This window comes from Lactuca sativa, chromosome 7, assembly GCF_002870075.4.
Source record: "Lactuca sativa cultivar Salinas chromosome 7, Lsat_Salinas_v11, whole genome shotgun sequence".
Classification (NCBI taxonomy): domain Eukaryota; kingdom Viridiplantae; phylum Streptophyta; class Magnoliopsida; order Asterales; family Asteraceae; genus Lactuca; species Lactuca sativa.
In genome coordinates, this window is record NC_056629.2 from 65,547,387 (window position 1) to 65,567,542 (window position 20,156).

At 33.5% G+C, this 20,156-nt stretch overlaps 2 protein-coding genes across 2 annotated transcripts; both read right to left on the minus strand.

Moving 5' to 3' along the window:
- Nucleotides 1-7,533: 7,533 nt before the first annotated feature.
- Nucleotides 7,534-8,211, minus strand: LOC111882240 (secreted RxLR effector protein 161-like). The gene has a single exon (XM_023878597.2). The coding sequence runs from the start codon at nt 8,209-8,211 to the stop codon at nt 7,534-7,536; it is 678 nt and encodes a 225-aa protein (XP_023734365.2).
- Nucleotides 8,212-12,349: 4,138 nt separating this feature from the next.
- LOC111882268 (heparanase-like protein 3) lies at nt 12,350-17,678 on the minus strand. Its single transcript, XM_023878620.3, has 9 exons — nt 17,250-17,678; nt 15,917-15,953; nt 15,466-15,652; nt 15,242-15,390; nt 14,495-14,725; nt 13,650-13,839; nt 13,437-13,562; nt 13,238-13,337; nt 12,350-12,835 (listed from the first exon to the last, which is right to left on the minus strand). The coding sequence occupies exons 1-9, from the start codon at nt 17,466-17,468 to the stop codon at nt 12,446-12,448; spliced, it is 1,629 nt and encodes a 542-aa protein (XP_023734388.1). The 5' UTR covers nt 17,469-17,678; the 3' UTR covers nt 12,350-12,445.
- Nucleotides 17,679-20,156: the final 2,478 nt, after the last annotated feature.

Below are 20,156 nucleotides of genomic sequence, written 5' to 3' on the forward strand. Positions count from 1 at the left end.
TTAGGCCACATCTAGTTGGTTAGTCCAGTAAAACCATGTGAAGACATAAGGGATAGGCAGGCAGCAGCCGATGGAGACCTAATTAGCGTCAACTGTCAATTGATGCATGGTGACTCTTCAATTCTTCTTCAATATAAAACACACGCCAACTACAGATGAAGAACACGAGGCGCCGGGCGTCCCTTCTGAAGAATGGAGATGGATCGTTGACTACTCAATTAGAATTTAAAATCATCTCGTCTATCACTTTATGGTTCTATCGATCGCTCATCAGTCATCGCTCTCTGTCTCTCTCGTCTGCTTCAGCTTTTAGGTTTCAGCCTTCTCTCTCCCTTTCTCTTGTTAGCTTCTCCTATGTTATTTCTTTCTGAATCGACCTCTACTACTCTAAAGTTGTAATAGTTTATCTATTGTAGTAAATCTGTTGTGTTAAAGTGAAGATTCAAAGGTGCCAAATTGGGATTGATTGAATTTGTCCTCCTAAATTCCTAATCCTGTAATCCAGTAAGTTTTATCTATCATTTCAAATTTCTTGCATAACCTACTTAAAGTTTCGAAAATCTAATAGTGACTGGTTAAAATTTATGAAATTTTAGTTTTCTTATATAGCTTACTGCCCAGAGAAGTGAAATTTCGATCAAGGTTGCAGTCTGCCAATCTTGTTGATCCTGAACTACACTAAGCAGTCTAAGCTTTATTAGTTTTCTAGGTAATTCTTTTCTTCTGTTTCTTGTAACTATTCTGATTTATGATCAAAATAACTTTGAATGTTTTTATATAATCTGAAATCTGATATGTGAATTCATATTTTGATTTTTCTGATTCTGAATGACTGCATGTATATAGTTAGCTAAAGTGATTAGTTTTTTTTTTTTTTTTGATTTTGATTTTTGAAAGTCTGATATGTAAATGATGATTTCGAAATTCTTATATTAAAAAACCGGTGTATCTTTTTTGAATAGTGATATGGTTTTCTGAATTCTAAATAATGTGTTGTATATAATCAGAAATTAAATATTGATATGTAAATTATGATGTTGAAAAAGTTATGTGTTTTTTATTTTTGAATAATATGCTGTTAGATTAATTTCTGAAAATCTAAAGGATATTATTTCTTTTTTTGTTTAGGTTGTGGATACGGATTGCGGGATTGATAACTTCAAGTTGTGGACACGGATTGCTAAGTAACTTCAGGTTGTATCCTTCTTTGTTGTTACTACATTTTTGACTTATAATTTTTTTTGTGAAGTTTAAATACGTTTCTTAGAAAACAACCATTTGGTGCTCAAAATAGAAAACAAAAACAAAGAGAACAAGATCTTACTAATAAATTACAAGGATCTTTAAATAAGTATTTTGTTAGAAGTGAAAATAATGATGAAAATTCTAATGATGTTAAAACTAATGATTTTGTTGATAATTTTAAAGGTCCAATTGAAACTTCTAACAAACCTATTGAAAATTCTAATGATCTTGAAAATAATGATTTGTTGATAAATCTAGTGATATTAATATTTTTGATCCAAGAGTATGGGATAAGTTAGATTTAAAAATGAAAGATTTGCTTGTAGAAAAATGGCATATTAGGGAAATTGAAAATAAATTTTTTTTCCAAACGATGCACAAGGTAGACATTTTTCTTGTGAATTTTATGTTCGTAAATTAACGAATGGTGACTCTTATGATAGAAAGTGGTTGGTGTATTCGAAAGAACTTGATAAAATGTTTTGTTTTTGTTGTAAGTTATTTAAAACAGCTTGATCTAGAAGTAATTTGGCAACCGAAGGAATTAATGATCGGAAACATCTTAGTGAAAAATTGAATGAACATGAACATAGTTCTTAACACATGATTAATTTAAAAACTTGGACGCAAACACGACATAGATGAAGGAAAAATGAAATAATTGATAAAGATTTACAAGAAAGAATAAAAAAAGATACTCAACATTGGAAAGAAGTTTTGATAATAATCAGTGTTGTTGTGAAATGTTTAGCTGAATATAACTTGGCTTTTCATGGAACTAATGAAAAAATATATGAGAAATCTAATGGTAACTTTTTAGGTGTATTTCAAATGATTGTTGAGTTTGATCCTGTAATGAAACACAATTTTCAACTTATTCAAGATAAAAAAAAAAGTCATTTTCATTACCTTAGTCATAAAATTCAAAATGAATTAATTGAAATGTTGGCATCCGAAGTAAAAAGTACAATTATTAGAAAAATAAAAAATTCAAAATATTTTCCGATAATTCTAGATTGCACTCCGGATGCAAGTCGTAAAGAACAAATGACTTTGATTATTAGATGTGTTGATGTTGCAAGTGTTCCAATAAAAGTTGAAGAATTTTTTTAGAGTTTTTAATTGTAGAAGATACATCTGGTTTAGGACTTTTTAATGTTTTAGAAAATGCTTTAAAATCTCTTGACTTGGATATAAATTGTATCCGAGGACAAGGATATGATAATGGAGCAAATATGAAAGGCAAACATCAAGGTGTACAAAAAAGACTCAAGAGCTTTTTATATGCCTTGTGGATGTCATAGTTTAAACTTAGTTTTGTGTGATATGGCAAATTTTTGTCATAAAGCTAAAACTTTTTTTGGTACGTGTCAAACAATATATAATGTTTTTTCTAGCTCCACACATAGATGGAGTGTTTTACTTGATCATGTTGATGAATTAACCCTAAGATCATTATCTACTACTCGTTGGGAAAGTCACATTGAAAGTGTTAAAGCAATAAAAACTCAACTTTTTCAAATAAAAGAAGCATTAACAAAATTAGCTCAAGTGAGTGATGATGGTAAGTTTTGTAGAGATGCGGAATCACTACTAAATGGTGAATTTTCTAATTTTGAATTTATTTTAAGTTTAGTGTTATGACATGAAATTTTATATAGAATTAATTTGGTAAGTAAAAAAATTACAATCCAAAGATATCATTCTTGATGTTGCAATAAAAAACTTAGAGAGATTAGTTCATTATTTTGAAAAATATAGGGAAAATGGGTTTGACTCTGCTATTAATGAGGCTAAAGAAATAGCAAAAAATATTGGAGTTGAACCAAAATTTTCTATAAAACGTGTTTATAGTAGAAAAAACAATTTGATGAAGTTCCAAATACCGAGAGAGACCAACCGTCATCTCAAGAAAATTTTAGAACTGATTATTTTATTGTTATAGTAGATATGACTCTAACTCAATTGAGAAGTAGATTTGAGCAAATGCAACATTTTGAATCTATTTTTGGATTTTTGTTTGATGCTTTAAAGTTAAAATCTTTATTTGATGATGAATTAAAAAAATGTTGTAAGAAACTTGAAACTAGTTTGACAAATGGTGAGGACCTTGATATTGATGGAAAAGATTTATTTATTGAGTTACAAGTTTTGCAGGAAATGTTGCCAGATGAAGCATACAAAGGTGAACTTCCTTGGACAACCATTCAGATTATGGAGTTTGCAAAGGAAATGGACATGTTTCCCAATGTGTTGGTAGCATATAGGATTTTATTGACAGTACTGGTTACGGTTGCTTCCGCGGAAAGAAGTTTTTTGAAATTGAAGTTATTGAAATCATATCTTCGAAGTACCATGACTCAAGAAAGATTAAATAGATTAGCAATTTTGAGTATTGAAATTCAATTCCTACGAAGTCTTGATTATGATAAAATAATAGATGTTTTTGCTTTAAAAAATGCAAGGAGGCATCGTTTTTGATAAATTTTATGTATGCTTTTGTTTGTGTAACCTTGTTTTGGTTTGACTATAAAATTTATTTCATTTTTGCTATTTTTTTAATTAAATGAAGGCATAATTTAGAATCTCGCCCCGGGGCATTGAAAATCAATAGACCGGCCCTGCATTTGGATCCAAAATTCCTATGGAAGGTTTCAAGGATCTCACCATACAGTTAGCACAATATTGTGCTGGAAACCCACTAGCTCTTAAAGTATTGGGTTCTTCTCTATTTTTTGATGTTGAAGAGCCAAAGGAAAAAAATAACATGATAGAGGTTTGGAGAAGTAAATTGGATTCACTGAATTCATTAAAAGGAGATCTTCATTGTAAAATCCAAGGTATACTTCAAAAGAGCTTTGACTCGTTACCACATGCCAGTAACAAAGAGTTGTTTCTGCATACTACTTTTTTCTTTGTCGGTGAATATGAGGGTTATGTGGTAAAGATATTGGAGCGTGACTGGAATGCAAAGGCTAGGATCAGGAACCTCATTAATAGATGCCTTCTTACCATCTCACCAAGGAAAAAACTGATGATGTATCAACTGCTTCAAGAGATGGAAAGAAACATAGTCCTTCAAGAGTCCAGCGATCCCGCAGCACGTAGTAGAGTCTCACAAAATGATGAATCTTATCGTTTGTTGACAAAAGGAGAGGTATGATGCTTCTTAATAATCTGTATCTTTAAACTTACTTTCTTACCTTTTCACATGAACTTCCTATGTTAACTTGCCTTGTCTCATTTCATGTCTTTCCACGTTACGATTCAAAAACATTTGAAGGTCTAGCACTTAACGTGCAAAAGCTTGAGGAAGGGATGACATCAAATGTAAGCTAAAGACGTGAATGAGTGCGGTACTCTTGATATTTTTGTTGCATTTACTGTTAATTTTACCCGCATTTTATGTATAGATGAGGTATATGTACTAATTAATTTAGTGCTAAATTTGCAGCCAACAACCCTTAAAACAACTTCACTTGCAAAAACGGACAAACTAAAATTTCTCAAGATAAAACATGTGGAACTCAAGGGGTCCTACAAGAATTTTCCAGAATTAAGATGGTTGTACTGGAGTGAGTATCAACTGAAAAGAATACCCTCCGGCTTATGGGGGGCAACATGGTGGCTATAGATATGAGCAATGGATGGTTGAAGAAGTTCGAACCACCCATGGTAGGAATTTGATGTCCTGTTTGGCACTTGGCCTTTTAGTTTGTGTTTGGTTGTGGAAAAGTGTTTTCAGTTTTCTTGGAAAAGTTTAAAAAATAAAGGAGTAGAGTTTTCATTTTCAGTTTTTATTGAAAAATTAAAAAAACATGTTTGGTTAAAACTTTTGAGTTTTATTTTCCATTTCAGAAAATTAGAAAACGTGTTTGGTTGTGTTTTTTCTATCAACTTTCAATTTCCAGTTTTTGTTACTTTAAATTGTTTTTGGACAAGAAAAACTATTGAAATTATTTTTATGTTATTTTAAGTAGGGTTAGGGTGGGTTAGGTGTGTGGGGCAAGTAAGGTTAGGGTGAGGTAGGTAGGTAAGGTGGGTGTTGAGAGTAAGTAAGGTTGGATGGGTAGGTAGGGGTGCGTGGGTGGGGTAGGTAGCATGGGTAAAGTTATGGGGATGGGGAAAGTATCACTAGATGTGGGGGATGGTTGTGGGGGTAGGTGGGTGGAGTGGGTGTGGACGGTCTTTGGGGATGGGGTAGGTATGGGGTAAGTGTGGAGTTAGGTATAGGTGTTTGTGTGTTTATATTTAATTTAGAAAACTTATGCAAATGGAAAAGTTTAGAAAACAATTATCATTTTTGAAGTTCTTTTTACTTTCGGAAAAAGGAAATATTTCATTTCCTAGAAAAATATTAGAAAAATTATCAAACCAAACATTTTTTTTTTAAATTTAACTTTTCTGAAAAACTACAGAATTTTCTACAATCAAAAAAAACCTTAGGGTGCATTTGGTTGTGGAAAACTGTTTTCATTTTCTTAGAAAATGTATTCATAAAATAGAGTTGAGTATTCATTTTTAGTTTTCAATGAAAATTTTAGAAAATGCGTTTGGTTAGAACCGATGGAGTTTTTATTTTCCATCTTAGAAATTTGGAAAACTTTGAAAATTTGTAAAAATCACTTTTCTAATCTACATACAATTTGGAAAACTGAAAATTTTCATTTCTTAGAAAACCTTGAAAAACTGAATGAACCAAACGCATTTTCAAAATTTCAATTTTTTCTTGGAAAATTTTCTAGGAAAATTTCCACAACCAAACGCACCCAACTTCCTGATAGTTTATGTGTTAATGTACGATTAATCAATCTTGGTATTCTTGGAATGGGTTCTTAATTCGCTGAAGAACCTAAATCTTGAACGGTCGGTTGATCTTGTCAGTATCCGCCATCTTTCCCGACTTCCTAATCTCGAGACTTTGATTCTCTCGCACTATATCAGTCTCGGTCTGACTCATGTTTGTAAGAGAATCAGAGGTCTTAAGAAGCTTTCTCTACTAAAATGTGGAGGGTTTCATCATCTTGGGAAGGCTGCATCGAATAAGAAGTGTGCAAATCAACTGTAAAGGCTAAAAACTCTATGTACCGATGGAGGAATGCCAAAACCGTTGTTGCTCCCCTTGCCAAATTCGTTAATGATTTTGTTTCTCAGTTATAGCAACTTTGATATAAGCCATGATGATCCATGGTTTTTAAGTAAACATCTGCCATCCTCTTACAATCACATAAATTTTGGCAGCAATCCATTAATGCACTTGACCAATTACACTAATCATAAAATGCTCCGGGTACTCAATGTGAGTAATTGTCAAGATATAAAGTCCCTCCTATGTCTCCCAAGTATGCTAGAAGAGTTGTATACATCTTGGTGTTCTTCATTGGAGAAAATAACATTTGAATCAGGTCGGTTTACATTGCGAAAATTTGAATATCTATTATGTAAAAACTTGTTTGAAATTCAAGGCTTTTTCAAATTGGTTCCGTTAGCAAAGCTTGATGAAGCAGATTTGGGACATATGAAATGGATCAAAGCATATCACGATACTAAGATGGACCTCACAAGTAGTGATGTCATGAGATATAGTTGGCATATAAAGGTATCGTTCTCTCTCTCCGCATGCATGATTAGCACACAAAAAACCACGTTTTACCACCAGAAAACTGATTAATATATTAATAATTTGATATTTCTGCAATTTGTTTGACCAGGTGCTGTATGAATATGGTATAATGAGATCAATGTGTCCATCATTGTGGGGGATGGATGGATGGTAAGTAGATGTGGTGCCAGCCTTGTGGTCATAGTGTTGTATGTAAATAGAAGAAGAGGAAAAATAGATAATATTTCACTGCCATTTAAAACTGAGAAATTACAGAGCTTAAATAGGAAACAAAAACATGAACTGAAAGAAAGATAAAAAGGCAGACTAAGACTCTTGACTTTTGTAACTGAAAAACAACTTTTAAGACTCTACTAATGCAGTAATTAAAGACACATGGCAGTGGTTATTTGAATCAATTAACCAACACTCCCCCTTGATTCAAAGTTGCATACTCCGAGCTGCATTCTAAAGAACTCATGTTTGGCTTGAGGAAGAGATTTAGTGAATATATCTGCTGTCTGCTCATTTGTTCCACAAAAACTCAGTTTAATCTTTCCATCAGTGATCAATTTGCGAATAAAATGGTAATGCACATCTATATGCTTCGTACGAGCATGGAAAGCAGGGTTCTTGGCCATTGCAATGGTTGATCTGTTGTCACAAAATACCTCTGTTGCATCTTCTTACTCAACACACAAATCAATAAGAACTTTTCGCAGCCATAAGGCTTGTCGAGCTGCTGCGTTTGCTGCTATGTACTCAGCTTCTGATGACGATAGAGCCACTGTATCTTGCTTCTTAGAACTCCATGTTACAGCTCCGGAACCAAAGCTGAAAACATTGCCTGATGTGCTTTTGCGATCATCTACGCACCCAGCCCAATCACTATCGCTAAAGCCAACCAGCCTAAATTCAGAAACTCTTGAATACCAGATGCTATAATTCTTGGTACCTGCTACATAATGAAGAATCCTCTTGGCTGCACCAAGATGCAATTTTGTAGGGTTGTGAAGAAACCTTGATACTACGCTAACAGGAAAAGAAATGTCCGGTCTACTATGTGTCAGGTAGTTCAGACCACCAACTAGACTTCTAAACACACTTGAGTTTGTTTTATTGGATCCATCTTCATGTTGTAGCTTCTCATTGATGTTCATTGGTGTTGTTGATACTTTACCACCAGTCACATTGAACTTTTTGAGCAGGTCCGTAGCATACTTCTTTTGACATACAAAAATTCCATCTTTTCTTTGCAGCACTTCAAGCCCAAGAAAATATTTTAACAACCCTAAATCTATCATCTCAAATGTGCTCATCATGCAAGATTTAAAATCATCAATTAAGGACTTAGATGTTCCCATATAGATGATATCATCCACGTAAAGACAGACTAACAAGAATTCTCGATTACCTTGTTGCTTAAGGTAAAGAGTGGGTTCATTCTCACTTCTTTTGAATCCATTTTCTTGAAAGAAAGAATCAATCTTACTGTACCACGCACGTGGAGCTTGCTTCAAACCGTACAAAGCCTTTCACAACTTGTAGGCTTTATTTTTAGCATCTTTAACAACAAATCCTTGAGGTTGAGCTACATACACTTCTTCACTTAACTCACCATTCAAGAAGGCGGACTTCACATCAAATTGAAAAACAGGTAGTTGAAATTGTGCAGCCAATGCTATAATTATTCTAACTGTCTCGAATCTAGCCACAGGGGAAAATGTTTCCTCATAGTCTATACCGTATTCTTGTGAATACCCTTTCGCAACAAGACGAGCTTTATGTTTTTGAAGACTTCCATCAGCATTATACTTTGTTCGATATACCCATTTAAGTCCTACAACATTCTTGTCTTTTGGAACATCAACCAACTCCCATGTTGAGTTTCTTTCAATGGCTTGTATTTCTTCTTTCATAGCTTTTTGCCACTCAAGTTGCTGAACAACTTCTTCATAATCGGTTGGATCTGTTGCATACAAGGCAAATGTACAGGAGTTGTAAACATCAGCCACGAATTTGAACTTCTTGGGTGTATCATCATAAGTGTCTCTCGGTGGTGGATTATTTGATGAATTGTCATTATCTGAATCTGAACTTGAAGAATATGAACTTGAAGAACCTTGATCACCCTGGGGTATTTCTGCATTATCTCCTGAACTTGTGGATGGTACATCTTTAAAGTTTATAACCTGATCTCTTTCTTTTTGGGTATTAGGTATCCACCTTGCTTCTTCATTAAACTCAACATTCCTGCTTATTATCACTTTGCCACTAAGAGGGTTATATAAACGATATGCTTTGGATTGAGGACTATACCCAATGAAAATACATTTTAGAGATTTTTCATCAAGTTTTGAACGAGAATTTACCAAAGTATATGCTACACAACCAAAGACTTTTAAGTGGCTTACTGTGGGTTTTCTACCTGTCCAAGCTTCATATGGTGTGCGATTCATAACAGCTCTAGTTGGAGAGATATTTAGAATATACACGGCAGTTGCAACAGCCTCTCCCCAAAACTGATCAGACAGTCCCTTCGCTTTCAGCACTCTTCTTTCCATTTCTTCTATTGTTCTATTTTTCCTCTCTGCTACCCTGTTTTGTTGGGGTGTTTCAGGTGCTGTTAATTGCCTGTAAATGCCATTTTTATCACAAAAATCATTAAACTCATTAGATAAAAACTCGCCACCACGATCAGTTCTGAGAGTCTTGATGTTCCTTCCACTCTGTTTCTCCATAAGTGCTTTGAAATTCTTGAAACACTCAAAGGCTTCTGACTTGAGTTTTAGGAAATAAACCCAACTCATACGACTGAAATCATCAGTAAGCAAGAAAAAATACCGACTTCCGCTAAATGTCTCAACTTTCATAGGACCACACAAGTCAACATGTACACGTTGTAGGCAATTTGAAGCTCTCCAAGAACTTGCAACGGGAAACGACTTTCTGCTTTGTTTTCCATAAACACACCCCTCACAAAAACCAACTTCACCAATATTTGGCAGCCCGAAAACCATCTCCTTTCTGCTTAGCAATCTCAGCCCATTTACATTCAAATGCCCATATCGTAGATGCCAAAGCCTGGCCTCATTATCACAACTAACTGTTAAGGCTTTATAATTTTTTGTAACATCGAGAGGGAACACTTGATTTTGAGTCATTTGGACAATTGCCATAGGCTGCCCAGATTTCTTGTTAATTATGGAACACGTGTCATCATCAAATACTACACGATGTCCACTTCTCATTAGCTGTCCAACACTCAGTAAGTTGTATGCTAAACTTGGTACAAATTGAACATCATGAAGAACTTTAGTATTACCTTGCATGGTTTCAATAGTAATTGTACCTTCGCCTTTAACTTCAATCTTTCGGTCATTCCCAAGTCGGACTTCACTTTTCTTTGTTTCATCAAGATCTCGAAATGAAGATCTTTAACCAAACATGTGATTTGAGCATCCACTGTCTATATACCACACACGATCTGAAACATTAGTAGTTGTAGACATAGTCATAAATAGCCTACCTTCTTCTTCCACCTTTTCAGTAAAGTTAGCTTTATTTTCATCTTTTTGCTTGGTCCAACAATCTGCTTCAACATGTCCAGACCTATTACAATACCGACATTGCAGGTTGCTCTTTTGGTAACGTTGATCTGCAAAGTTTCCTCTTCCTCTTCCACGACCACGACCTCGAAAAGTGCCTCTTCCTTGCCCACGACCACCGGAAGAACCACCAGATTTTTCTGGCCTGCCTTTAAAAGAATTGCCTCTTACTTGGAATGCTTTCTCATCACCTTTTTCGCTGCCCCTGTTTAACCTTTCTTCATGTGCAATCAAAGAACTCATCAACTCGTCAAACGTGTAAGTTGATAGGTCCTTAGATTCTTCAATCGCGACAACAACATGATTAAATTCCTTGGTCAGGCTTCGTAGGACTTTGCTTACTATTGTTTCTTCACTAACATTTTCACCATAAGTTTTCATGTGACTGACAAGTCCAGATACTCTAGAAAGAAATACTTGCACAGATTCCTTTTCTTTCATAACCAAAGTTTCAAATTCACGACGAAGTGATTGAAGTTTCACAGTGATTACTTTTTTATCACCCATATATTCTTGCTTCAAAATTTCCCATGCCTCCGTGGATGTTGATGTTGCAGCAATATGAGGAAATATTTCATCATCCAACGCCGATTGAATATATAGAAGAGCCTTTGTATCCTTCTTACGAGTGTCCCGCAACGGTTGATCTAGTTGAGCCGGTGCTGGAGTTGGCTCTGTGTATCCATTCTCCACCAATTCCCAAAGCTCCTAGGATTTGAACAAAGTCTTCATTTTTAGACTCCACAAATGATACTTTTCTCCTTTGAAGACTGGAATCAGAGGCTGAGTTGCAGAACTGTTGTTGTTGCTTGCCATTGCTATCTCTCTTAGGTGTTTCACTCAATTACTCCTTTCTTTTGCTTGATAAAGAAAGAAGCAGATCAGAACCTGGAAGAGCTCTGATACCACTGTTGTATGTAAATAGAAGAAGAGGAAAAATAGATAATATTTCACTGTCATTTAAAACTGAGAAATTACAGAGCTTAAATAGGAAACAAAAACATGAACTGAAAGAAAAGATAAAAAGACAGACTAAGACTCTTGACTTTTGTAACTAAAAAACAACTTTTAAGACTCTACTAATGCAGTAATTAAAGACACATGGCAGTGATTATTTGAATCAATTAACCAACACATAGATGATGGTGAAGTAGAGCCTGAATACTACAAAAATTACAAGAAAGAGGAAGAAGTTATTGGAGGAGATCTATCTAAATTTGAGCTATCTACTGGAGCCTACTATCCTTGTCGTCGCGATTACTTCAAGACAACCACCCCTGATTGGTTAAGGATGCTAGTTGGTGATACCATTCCCCATAAAGGTAAGCTCCTCTTTGAGCTGATGCTTTTTATTAAGATTAAGGTGCAAATACTGATACAATCTTACACCACACTATCATAGACTCACGTGGATAGAGAAAATTGCTTCAGATAGACTACAAAGGGTCATATATGGAGTAGATAGCATACGAAGGCGACGGCCTATTCCCATTGTAATATCATGTTTTATATAAAACGAAATTAACTAATTACAAAAATAAAATTTAGTCTTTATATATTGAATCTATATAATTTTAATTTATTATTTAATAAATGTTGTTTCAATAAAATCATAACTAAATCGAATTATTATATACAAATAGTTTATTTTTTTTTAATTTTGTGATAATATAACAACAATCTTTTATCTATTTTCAATCATTTTTCTTAGAACTTTTATCACGTTAAATTGATTGAACACTATAATTGTTCTAATGTAAGGATAAAAAAATGGTCATATAGTCTCATTCACAAACTTTGTTCGGTGTAGAAAAATAACAAAGAAACAAACGTCAATGTATTAAGACAAACATATGACTTAATGGAGAAAAAAAAACCCCCTAAATAAAAATAATTCTAGAAACATGTATGTATTATTCACTTATATCATCAATCTTCTATAAATTCTATAACCAGATTGGAACCAATTCCCCACCCATGTATCCCATAACTAACTATTGCAAGCATACAAAGTAAAATGTGGGAGATGTACAAATACAATAGAATAAGGAGCAACAATTATCGGCTCCGAATAATTCATAAACAAAGGCTTCAAAGAAGGTATTTCATCAGACGAATTTACCCTTAGTTCTTTTCCATTCAACATCATTACTTTACTGTGCAAATTTCCATCTTTTGGTGTCAAATGATATTCTTCACGTGTCCTTATTCTTGTCTTACGTATCTTTGTATGTGCTGATTTTAAACGAGTATGCTTCATTTTATGATCATGATGAGCATGAGACCTGTGTTTGTGTAGCCTCCAAGTACTGTTAACTGATAATTTTACATCAACAATAGTGCTATTGTCCAAATTCATTAGCAGGATCAATATTCCCTTCTGCAATACCGATCAAATTGTCATAAGTCTGATAAGCAATGTACGAATACTTCTTTTGACATAATACAAAAAGAATAATTTAATATTGATGTTGGGAAATGAGGCTTTCACTAATAAATCATTGTATATTCAAAAATCTAAAAATCTACTGAATTACAGCATTGTATATACTCTTTTTTTTTTCACATTAAAGACATTGCATTTTGGACAAAAAAAATATACCTAATTATAGCATTGAAAATTTCTTTGTATCTAATGACATTGCTATTTTGATTTGAACACTTTTACGTTTTCCTTCCATTTCCCAGTTTGTCAAATATTTTTTAAACTTCATTTATCCACACATCCATTCATAAAAATAAAATAAAATTAAAAAAAAAAAAAAAAAAAAAAAAAGCTTACTGATTCTTTGGCACAATGTGAATAAGCACGTATCTTCTTTGTCCCGACAAATCTTGTAGATAAAACCTTTCTCCCCATTAATCGATGCCAAAGAAGTGCACTAGAAAAAAAAAACGAATCCCTTTATAATTGTGACCTTTTAAAGTGTTTGATTTTAAAAGTCAAAGTTAAATACTAGTATTTGTTATGATTTATGAACCTGTAGTAGTCTGGATTTGGCTCAAAGGTAGTGGTATTAAGTAAGCCATAGTTTCCTCCTATCAAACTTTGTCTGCAATATGTTTTTGTATCATAAACTGATGACATCCCCAGCTGATCCAAGTACCTAATATTATGGGAAAAGAATAGTCGTACGTTATTCATTATTAGTATGTTTTACCTTATGCATTTATACTTGTACAAATTAGCTTACCAGAAACTGAACACAAATGCGTTCGTAACAAGATCTTGACCACTATTATAAGCTCCACCAGCCTCACTAACCCAAGCAGCTGCTGAACTTTTGGAAGTATTGAGAGTCGATTCAAGTTGCTTGAACGTATCATGCGCGTTGTCAAGATAAGACGGATCAAGAATCTTTGCAGTTAGGTTTTTATCGACACCTGCAAGAATCATGGCGTAAAAATTTGAACTTTTGTGATCCGGATTCCTAACTCATACACCCTAAACCCTAATTTCTGTTTGAGTTATCCGAACTAATGTTTGCAAATGCAAATCTCGCAATCTTCAAGTAGCACAAGAGTAGCCGTTGCAAAAATAGTCAAAATGGTTCAGTTTCAGTGTGAGAGTTTTAATTTGAGTAAATTACACGAATGGTCCCTATGGTTTGGGGTAATTTATGAGCTTGAACCCTAGCTAACTTATCTTTTATTTCGGACTAGCTAACTTATCTTTTATCTCGGAAGGTTTCTTTTTTCTTAGGGATCAAACACGCAAATTACCTGAAACCATAGGGACTATTCATGTAATCACTGTGGATTTAGACTAGGCATTGGGCTCTTACACCTGCCATCTAGTTTGCCAACCCCAAACCCTTAACTGCAAATCTTAATTTAGTTCGACTTTGGATAGTGGTATGTTTATATAAATAGTCAAAGCTTCAAGTCTTTACGGTTTTAATGTAGAGTTTTAATTTCATAGATTATAGTTGGTTGTGGACATTGGACTTTTATTTAGCCATCTAGTTGGCCCACTTCTTGAAGTGGGCCAACTCAGGTGTGCCAACAAAAAAATTTTGTTTAAGAATTTGAAAGTTACCAGGGCCGAGATTGTAGATGTGGTGAGAGATCACGTTGAGTGTCTTGGATGTATCGGCTAGGAATTCCTTGAACCATTTTGGATCATAAAATCCCCCGGGTGCAATGATAAGTGGCTTCGGTTTGATACCCTTGTAAATACGGTTCACGATGTTGCTTAGGGTTATTGTGTCATTGGCATATTGAGATGATGATATACTTGTTCCAATGCCATTTCCACTCAACTCATTCCCTGCAAGTTGAACATGTTACAAAAAACCGCAACCCAACCAAATAATAAAATAAAACATAACCAGAAACCGAGCCGGACCATATCTTAATATGATGTTGATGTCTTTTTTATTATATTTTTTAAATGGCTAACTCGTACACCCCCAAATGTACTCATAAATCTACATCTTAGTCCTAAGGGAAACTTAACCTTCAACCTATTGTGGCCATGAGATACCTTTTCAAGAACTTCGGATACACAAAACCTTTGGTTCATATGTTTTTTTTATTATCATATATTGTGGAGTTCAATAAATATGTTCTTCACGCTTTCATGTAGCTTCAAAATTTATTCACTTACTCGATTGCTATTTATATAGTTTTGAAAAGAAAAAAAAAACCCAACCAAACAAAGTTGTATTCTTTAAGGTTAGAATCCAAATAATTTTGTTTGGTTTTGACTTTAGTCAAAAAGCTAAACTAAACCGAACTGAACTATACTCATCCTTAATTTGTTACTGCTTGTGGGTTCACATACCGAGCTCCCAACCATTGATTGTGTAGTTCTTTTGAACCGTGTAACGTATTAGCGCTTCGGCATTGGTCGGGTCCCAAGCTCCGATAGTGGAACCGTTAGTTAGCACCGTCTTACCTGTGAGAGCATTTAGTCCAAAAGTATACACGGCCCTGAATGTAAAAGACAATTATACCCCTGAAAACATGAAAACTTAAAAAACAAAACATTTTTTTTAATTTGATTACCCGGTATCTTGTAAGAATCTATTAAGTTCATCCCATCTGGATAGAGGCAAACATCCCTGGGTGAAACCAAATAATGCTGTGGTGTTCTTGACGAAGGGTTTGCAGGGTTCATGATGGTGATTTTTGGTTTGGTAGATAACATCATCTTGCAAAGTGCCTCCTAATCTGATCTTTAATGGAGAAAAAGCTACATAATTTTTAAAGAAACACAATTAATTTTATACAATATTATAACGAATGCGATGTTATCCAATTCATTAACTATGCGTTTTTCTAATTAACCATTTAATTTAACAAACTTTGTATTTAGGTAGATTTTAAATAAAGTGGTAAAAAATGATACCTTGTTAGAGAAAAAATATGGTGAAAAAATATAAGTGTGTTGCATTTATTTTTGCAATCTGTAAAAAAAAGCTATAAAGAGTAAAGAAAACTTGTTGGTTCTTTTCACCTTTAATGGCATTCTTCAAGATTTTGTTGTGAAGATCCTGCATATAATTATATAACACAAACAGCTTTAGATTGATTTGAATATATATATATATATATATATATATATATATATATATATATATATATATATATATATATATATATATATATATATATATATATATATATATATATATATATATATATATATATATATTCCAAAGACATATATGTAAGTTGACAAGTTCGTCCTTGTTAGAATGGTGTTATGTTTATTTTTCTACTTTAACGAATATTATGATTAGATTTATTTTTTTAAAGAACAGATGGTTAGATTCTTTAGAGACGTAAGGCCTAACTTTTTTGATGACATCAAGTAAACCCACAATCAACATCTCCTTTTATTTCAAAGACAAAATGAAAACGTTAACATATGCAACAATGACACTATCACGTCAAGCAAATTGTAATCAATAGTGACGCATTTTTACTTTATTTTCAATTTAACTAGTGGAGTAAAGATTTTAAAGAAGACAAATATAGTTTGTATAGGACTTTTTTCACAAACAGTCCATAACTTTCAAATTTCGACAAAATAACCTTATTTCTTTTAAAGGCGGGCCACCATAATATTGAACCTGAAGTCCTGAACCATGAAATTGAACTTAACTCCATTTAAAGGTCTTTTGACTTTTAATCCCATATACATCATTCATGATTGAATTTTCTAGATACGGTAACCATTTTTTTCCTTGTAAAACAATAGTTATAACCATTGATATTTTTTCAAAAATAAAAAATAGAAAAAATTAAAGATGCTTATTTGGATTTATTTACTTGTCTATGTATAGAATTAAATAGGAGTACGATTTTATCTCTATATCCATCTAACTATTTTTTAATCTAAACAATTATCGGTATGGTGTGTGTCATGCTCAATGAAATTGGGGGATTCAAGCCGGACATAGGTTGGATTACGAATAGAATATAAGTAAATTAGATTTACAGTTTAAAAAGAAAAAACAATTATTTTGTTAGTCGAAATAAAAAGGATCAATACCATAAAATTTTACGACAACTAATAATATTAAAAAAAAATGGTCACTTTATCCATTGAATTGTATATGATAAACGGGTATTGAATCATACTATGTTATCTAATAATATCTATTAGCTTATCCGATATCAATATGATATAATTATCCCGTTTAAATCCATTACAATCATGTTATAAGAACCCGCTAACAAAAGTTTATTTGACTATTGACTAACGACTACAATTTGAAAATAAGCTACGCAAACATTTATTTTCAAATTGTACTATATAAGCTAATGGATGAAAAGATGAATACCACATTGAGGAGAGAGGCATGATCCCAGCTGCAAGTACCATAATCACACTTCTCAGGTGGCCACCAATCCATTGTTGCACATACAAAATCATTATCTGTCTCTGCAATCCTACTTTTACCATCAATCACCACTCGTCCATTCTCACCTTTTGAATCCACACAAATGAACAAGAAGAACGCCAAAAAACACACACCCATGTCAACTAACAAAGAACCCATCTCCAAATTCCTTCTTTAATGACTATCTTTCTGTTCTGGGAACTTGTGAGTAGTTGACAGCTGGAGGTTGAAAAATGAACCAAAAAGATGAAGTTTTCAGAGTTCTTTTTCTTTCGGTTGTACATGAAAAGGTGGGATGAAGGGGAAAGTTGATCTTGAATGGATACCCATTCAAGATTTCATACTTGGATTGTGGGTTTTGAGTTTTGGTATTTGAAGCGGGTTTTAAAGACGGGTTGAGGTGGCGATTGGTGGGGGCCAGGCGGTGTGTTTGTTCTTTGCTTATGGGAAGTGTAAAAAGATTGCTGAATATGGGGGAAACCGATGATGTGTTGTGCAGGGCTTCTATTTCTAGTGAATTGTGTCTGGGATACAAACCGGTAACAATGGGTGAACATAGAAAGTAGGGTTAGTTTTATATTTGTACACGATATTATCAGGGTTGCAAGCGTAAAATGGACAGATTAGTTATCAGTTAAATGAGATTTCAATCAAAATAGATGATTTTAGAGTAAATTACACGAATGGTCCCTATGGTTTAGGGTAATTTGAGCGTTTGGTCTTAACTCGGAAGGTCCTTACTGTTTATTTTTGTGACACGCGTGGTCCCTGTTTTACCTAAAAAGATTATTTTGTCCTTGATTTTTTAATTTATTTAAATAAATATACTCTCAACCCACTCCCCTCACCTTACCCTACCTATCTCATCATTTTTTCCTATTCAAATTATAGTCTTTTTAGGTAAGATAGAGACCAAGCGCGTGACAAAATAGAAGGTACCAAGCGCGTAACAAAAACAAACAGTAAGGACCTTCCGAGTTAAAAAAATAAGTTAGAGACCAAACGCGCAAATTACCCCAAATCATAGGAACTATTCGTGTAATTTACTCATGATTTTATATAGTACTCTTTGGGTTAACCCACAAAAAAGTGTTGCACATTTTAATTAATCATTTCATAAAAAAAGAATTTCTTAAATATGATTAGATTAGTTAAGCTATATTTCTATAATAATAATATAATATTTTAGAATAAATTATGTAAAATGTTGTAATGATTTGAAACATTTTGACACTTTCAACTCATTTGACATGTTTTTAGATTTGTACTCATTTAATTAGTTGAAAATGAAATATAACCAAAATCAAAATAAATAAAGTATAATATTACTATTTAATGTAACTTGTGGACTTGTGGTACCTATAGTTGAATGTAAACATGTAACACCTCAACTTCTCAATCTATGTTGTTTTGATGCTCCAAAGCCGTACATATATTAGATAGCATTCCATGTCATAAACAAAGAATAGGCCAAATTCTATTTAAAACGGTGTAAATTTAAAATTTAAAATTAAAAAAAAAAAAAAATCAACGATTAACCATCAAATTCATATTTTCGTTGGGAAAATATCATTAAATCACAATAGACCATTAAAGTTACAACTTACATGTTTATTAAGTCATTTTCGTTGGTTTTTAACACATTCCCCGTTAACTATTTAAATAAAATTATACGAATGATCCTTATGGTTTCAAACTTTTTTCGTGGTTAGTCCCTCATCAGCACCATTCATCACCGACGCCACCACCATTCACACAACCACCACCGTTCACCTCGGCAAACCCCCACGGTTTTTTGATTTAGAGTTTAGCTTAACGGTCAAACTCCAATTCGCGTCGACCTAACCTCCCTTCGCATTGAGATCGATGCATTACTCTTTCTCTCTCGTTCTTCTCTGTTTTCTCCTTCCTGATGAGCAACGCATGACACACAACAATTGGTAGGAGTCTTGATCGCAAGTTTAGGCCACAAGAAGGAAAAGAAGCGGATGTGAAGCACACAAAAAAATTTGTCGATACCTCCCTTTCTCGTGATGTGATCATCCCTATCCCTCAAGCTCGTTTCCTTTTCTATCATTTGATCGACAATACAACAATAGCAATGTATTGAATTGGTATACAATGGTGATTGTTTTCGAATTGAATTTTTTTTTCACTGATTAGATTTTCAAAGGTCGTTGATTCATCGAAGGAATGATGGATCGAAAAGGGTTATGGGTTTTTGTTTTGAGTTCGATGGTGATGATGGTTAGTCTCATTGTTGGTTTAGTTTGTGAAGGTTTAAAAAAAGGTGAAGGATTATTTGGATGCACTAATTTTTGAAGCAGATAATTGAATTTTCGGTTTTTCGAATGGTGATTACATTATTTCTCTTTGAAGATAATGTAGGATTTGGATTTTCGATTTCAAATGATGGAATTGGCTTTCGATCGAAGATTATGAGTATGGATTTTTATTTCAATGATGTTGTGAAAAAGGATTAAGGTTAAATGAAATGATATTAGTTTTCAAATATGGTGAAGATTTTCGATTTTGGTCGAAGGTGAATGGTGGTGATATTGGTGATGAACGGGGTTGGTAAGGGACCAACCACGAAAGAAATTGAAACCATAAAGACCATTCATCTAATTTAGAGTAACTAGTTAGCGGGGAATCTGTTAAAAACTAACAAAAGTGACTTAATAGACAAGTAAGTTATAAGTTTAATGGTTTATTGCAAAAAAAATACTTTAAGGACCAAATCGAGTAAATAACAATAATCAATTATGCTATATGGACATTTTGCATTTTTTTATTTAACCACTTGTTGATACAAGAAAGTGACCCTCGGCAGCTAAGAATGTCGAA

Coding starts and splice junctions, on each gene's coding strand:
- LOC111882268 (XM_023878620.3), bottom strand. CDS start 17,468: ATGGGTTCTTTGTTAGTTGACATGGGTGTGTGTTTTTTGGCGTTCTTC. Junction 13,563..13,649: donor GCATTTGTGTTCAGTTTCTG/GTAAGCTAATTT, acceptor CCATAATATTAG/GTACTTGGATCAGCTGGGGA. Junction 12,836..13,237: donor CACATTGTGCCAAAGAATCA/GTAAGCTTTTTT, acceptor TCGGTATTGCAG/AAGGGAATATTGATCCTGCT.
- LOC111882240 (XM_023878597.2), bottom strand. CDS start 8,211: ATGGGAACATCTAAGTCCTTAATTGATGATTTTAAATCTTGCATGATG.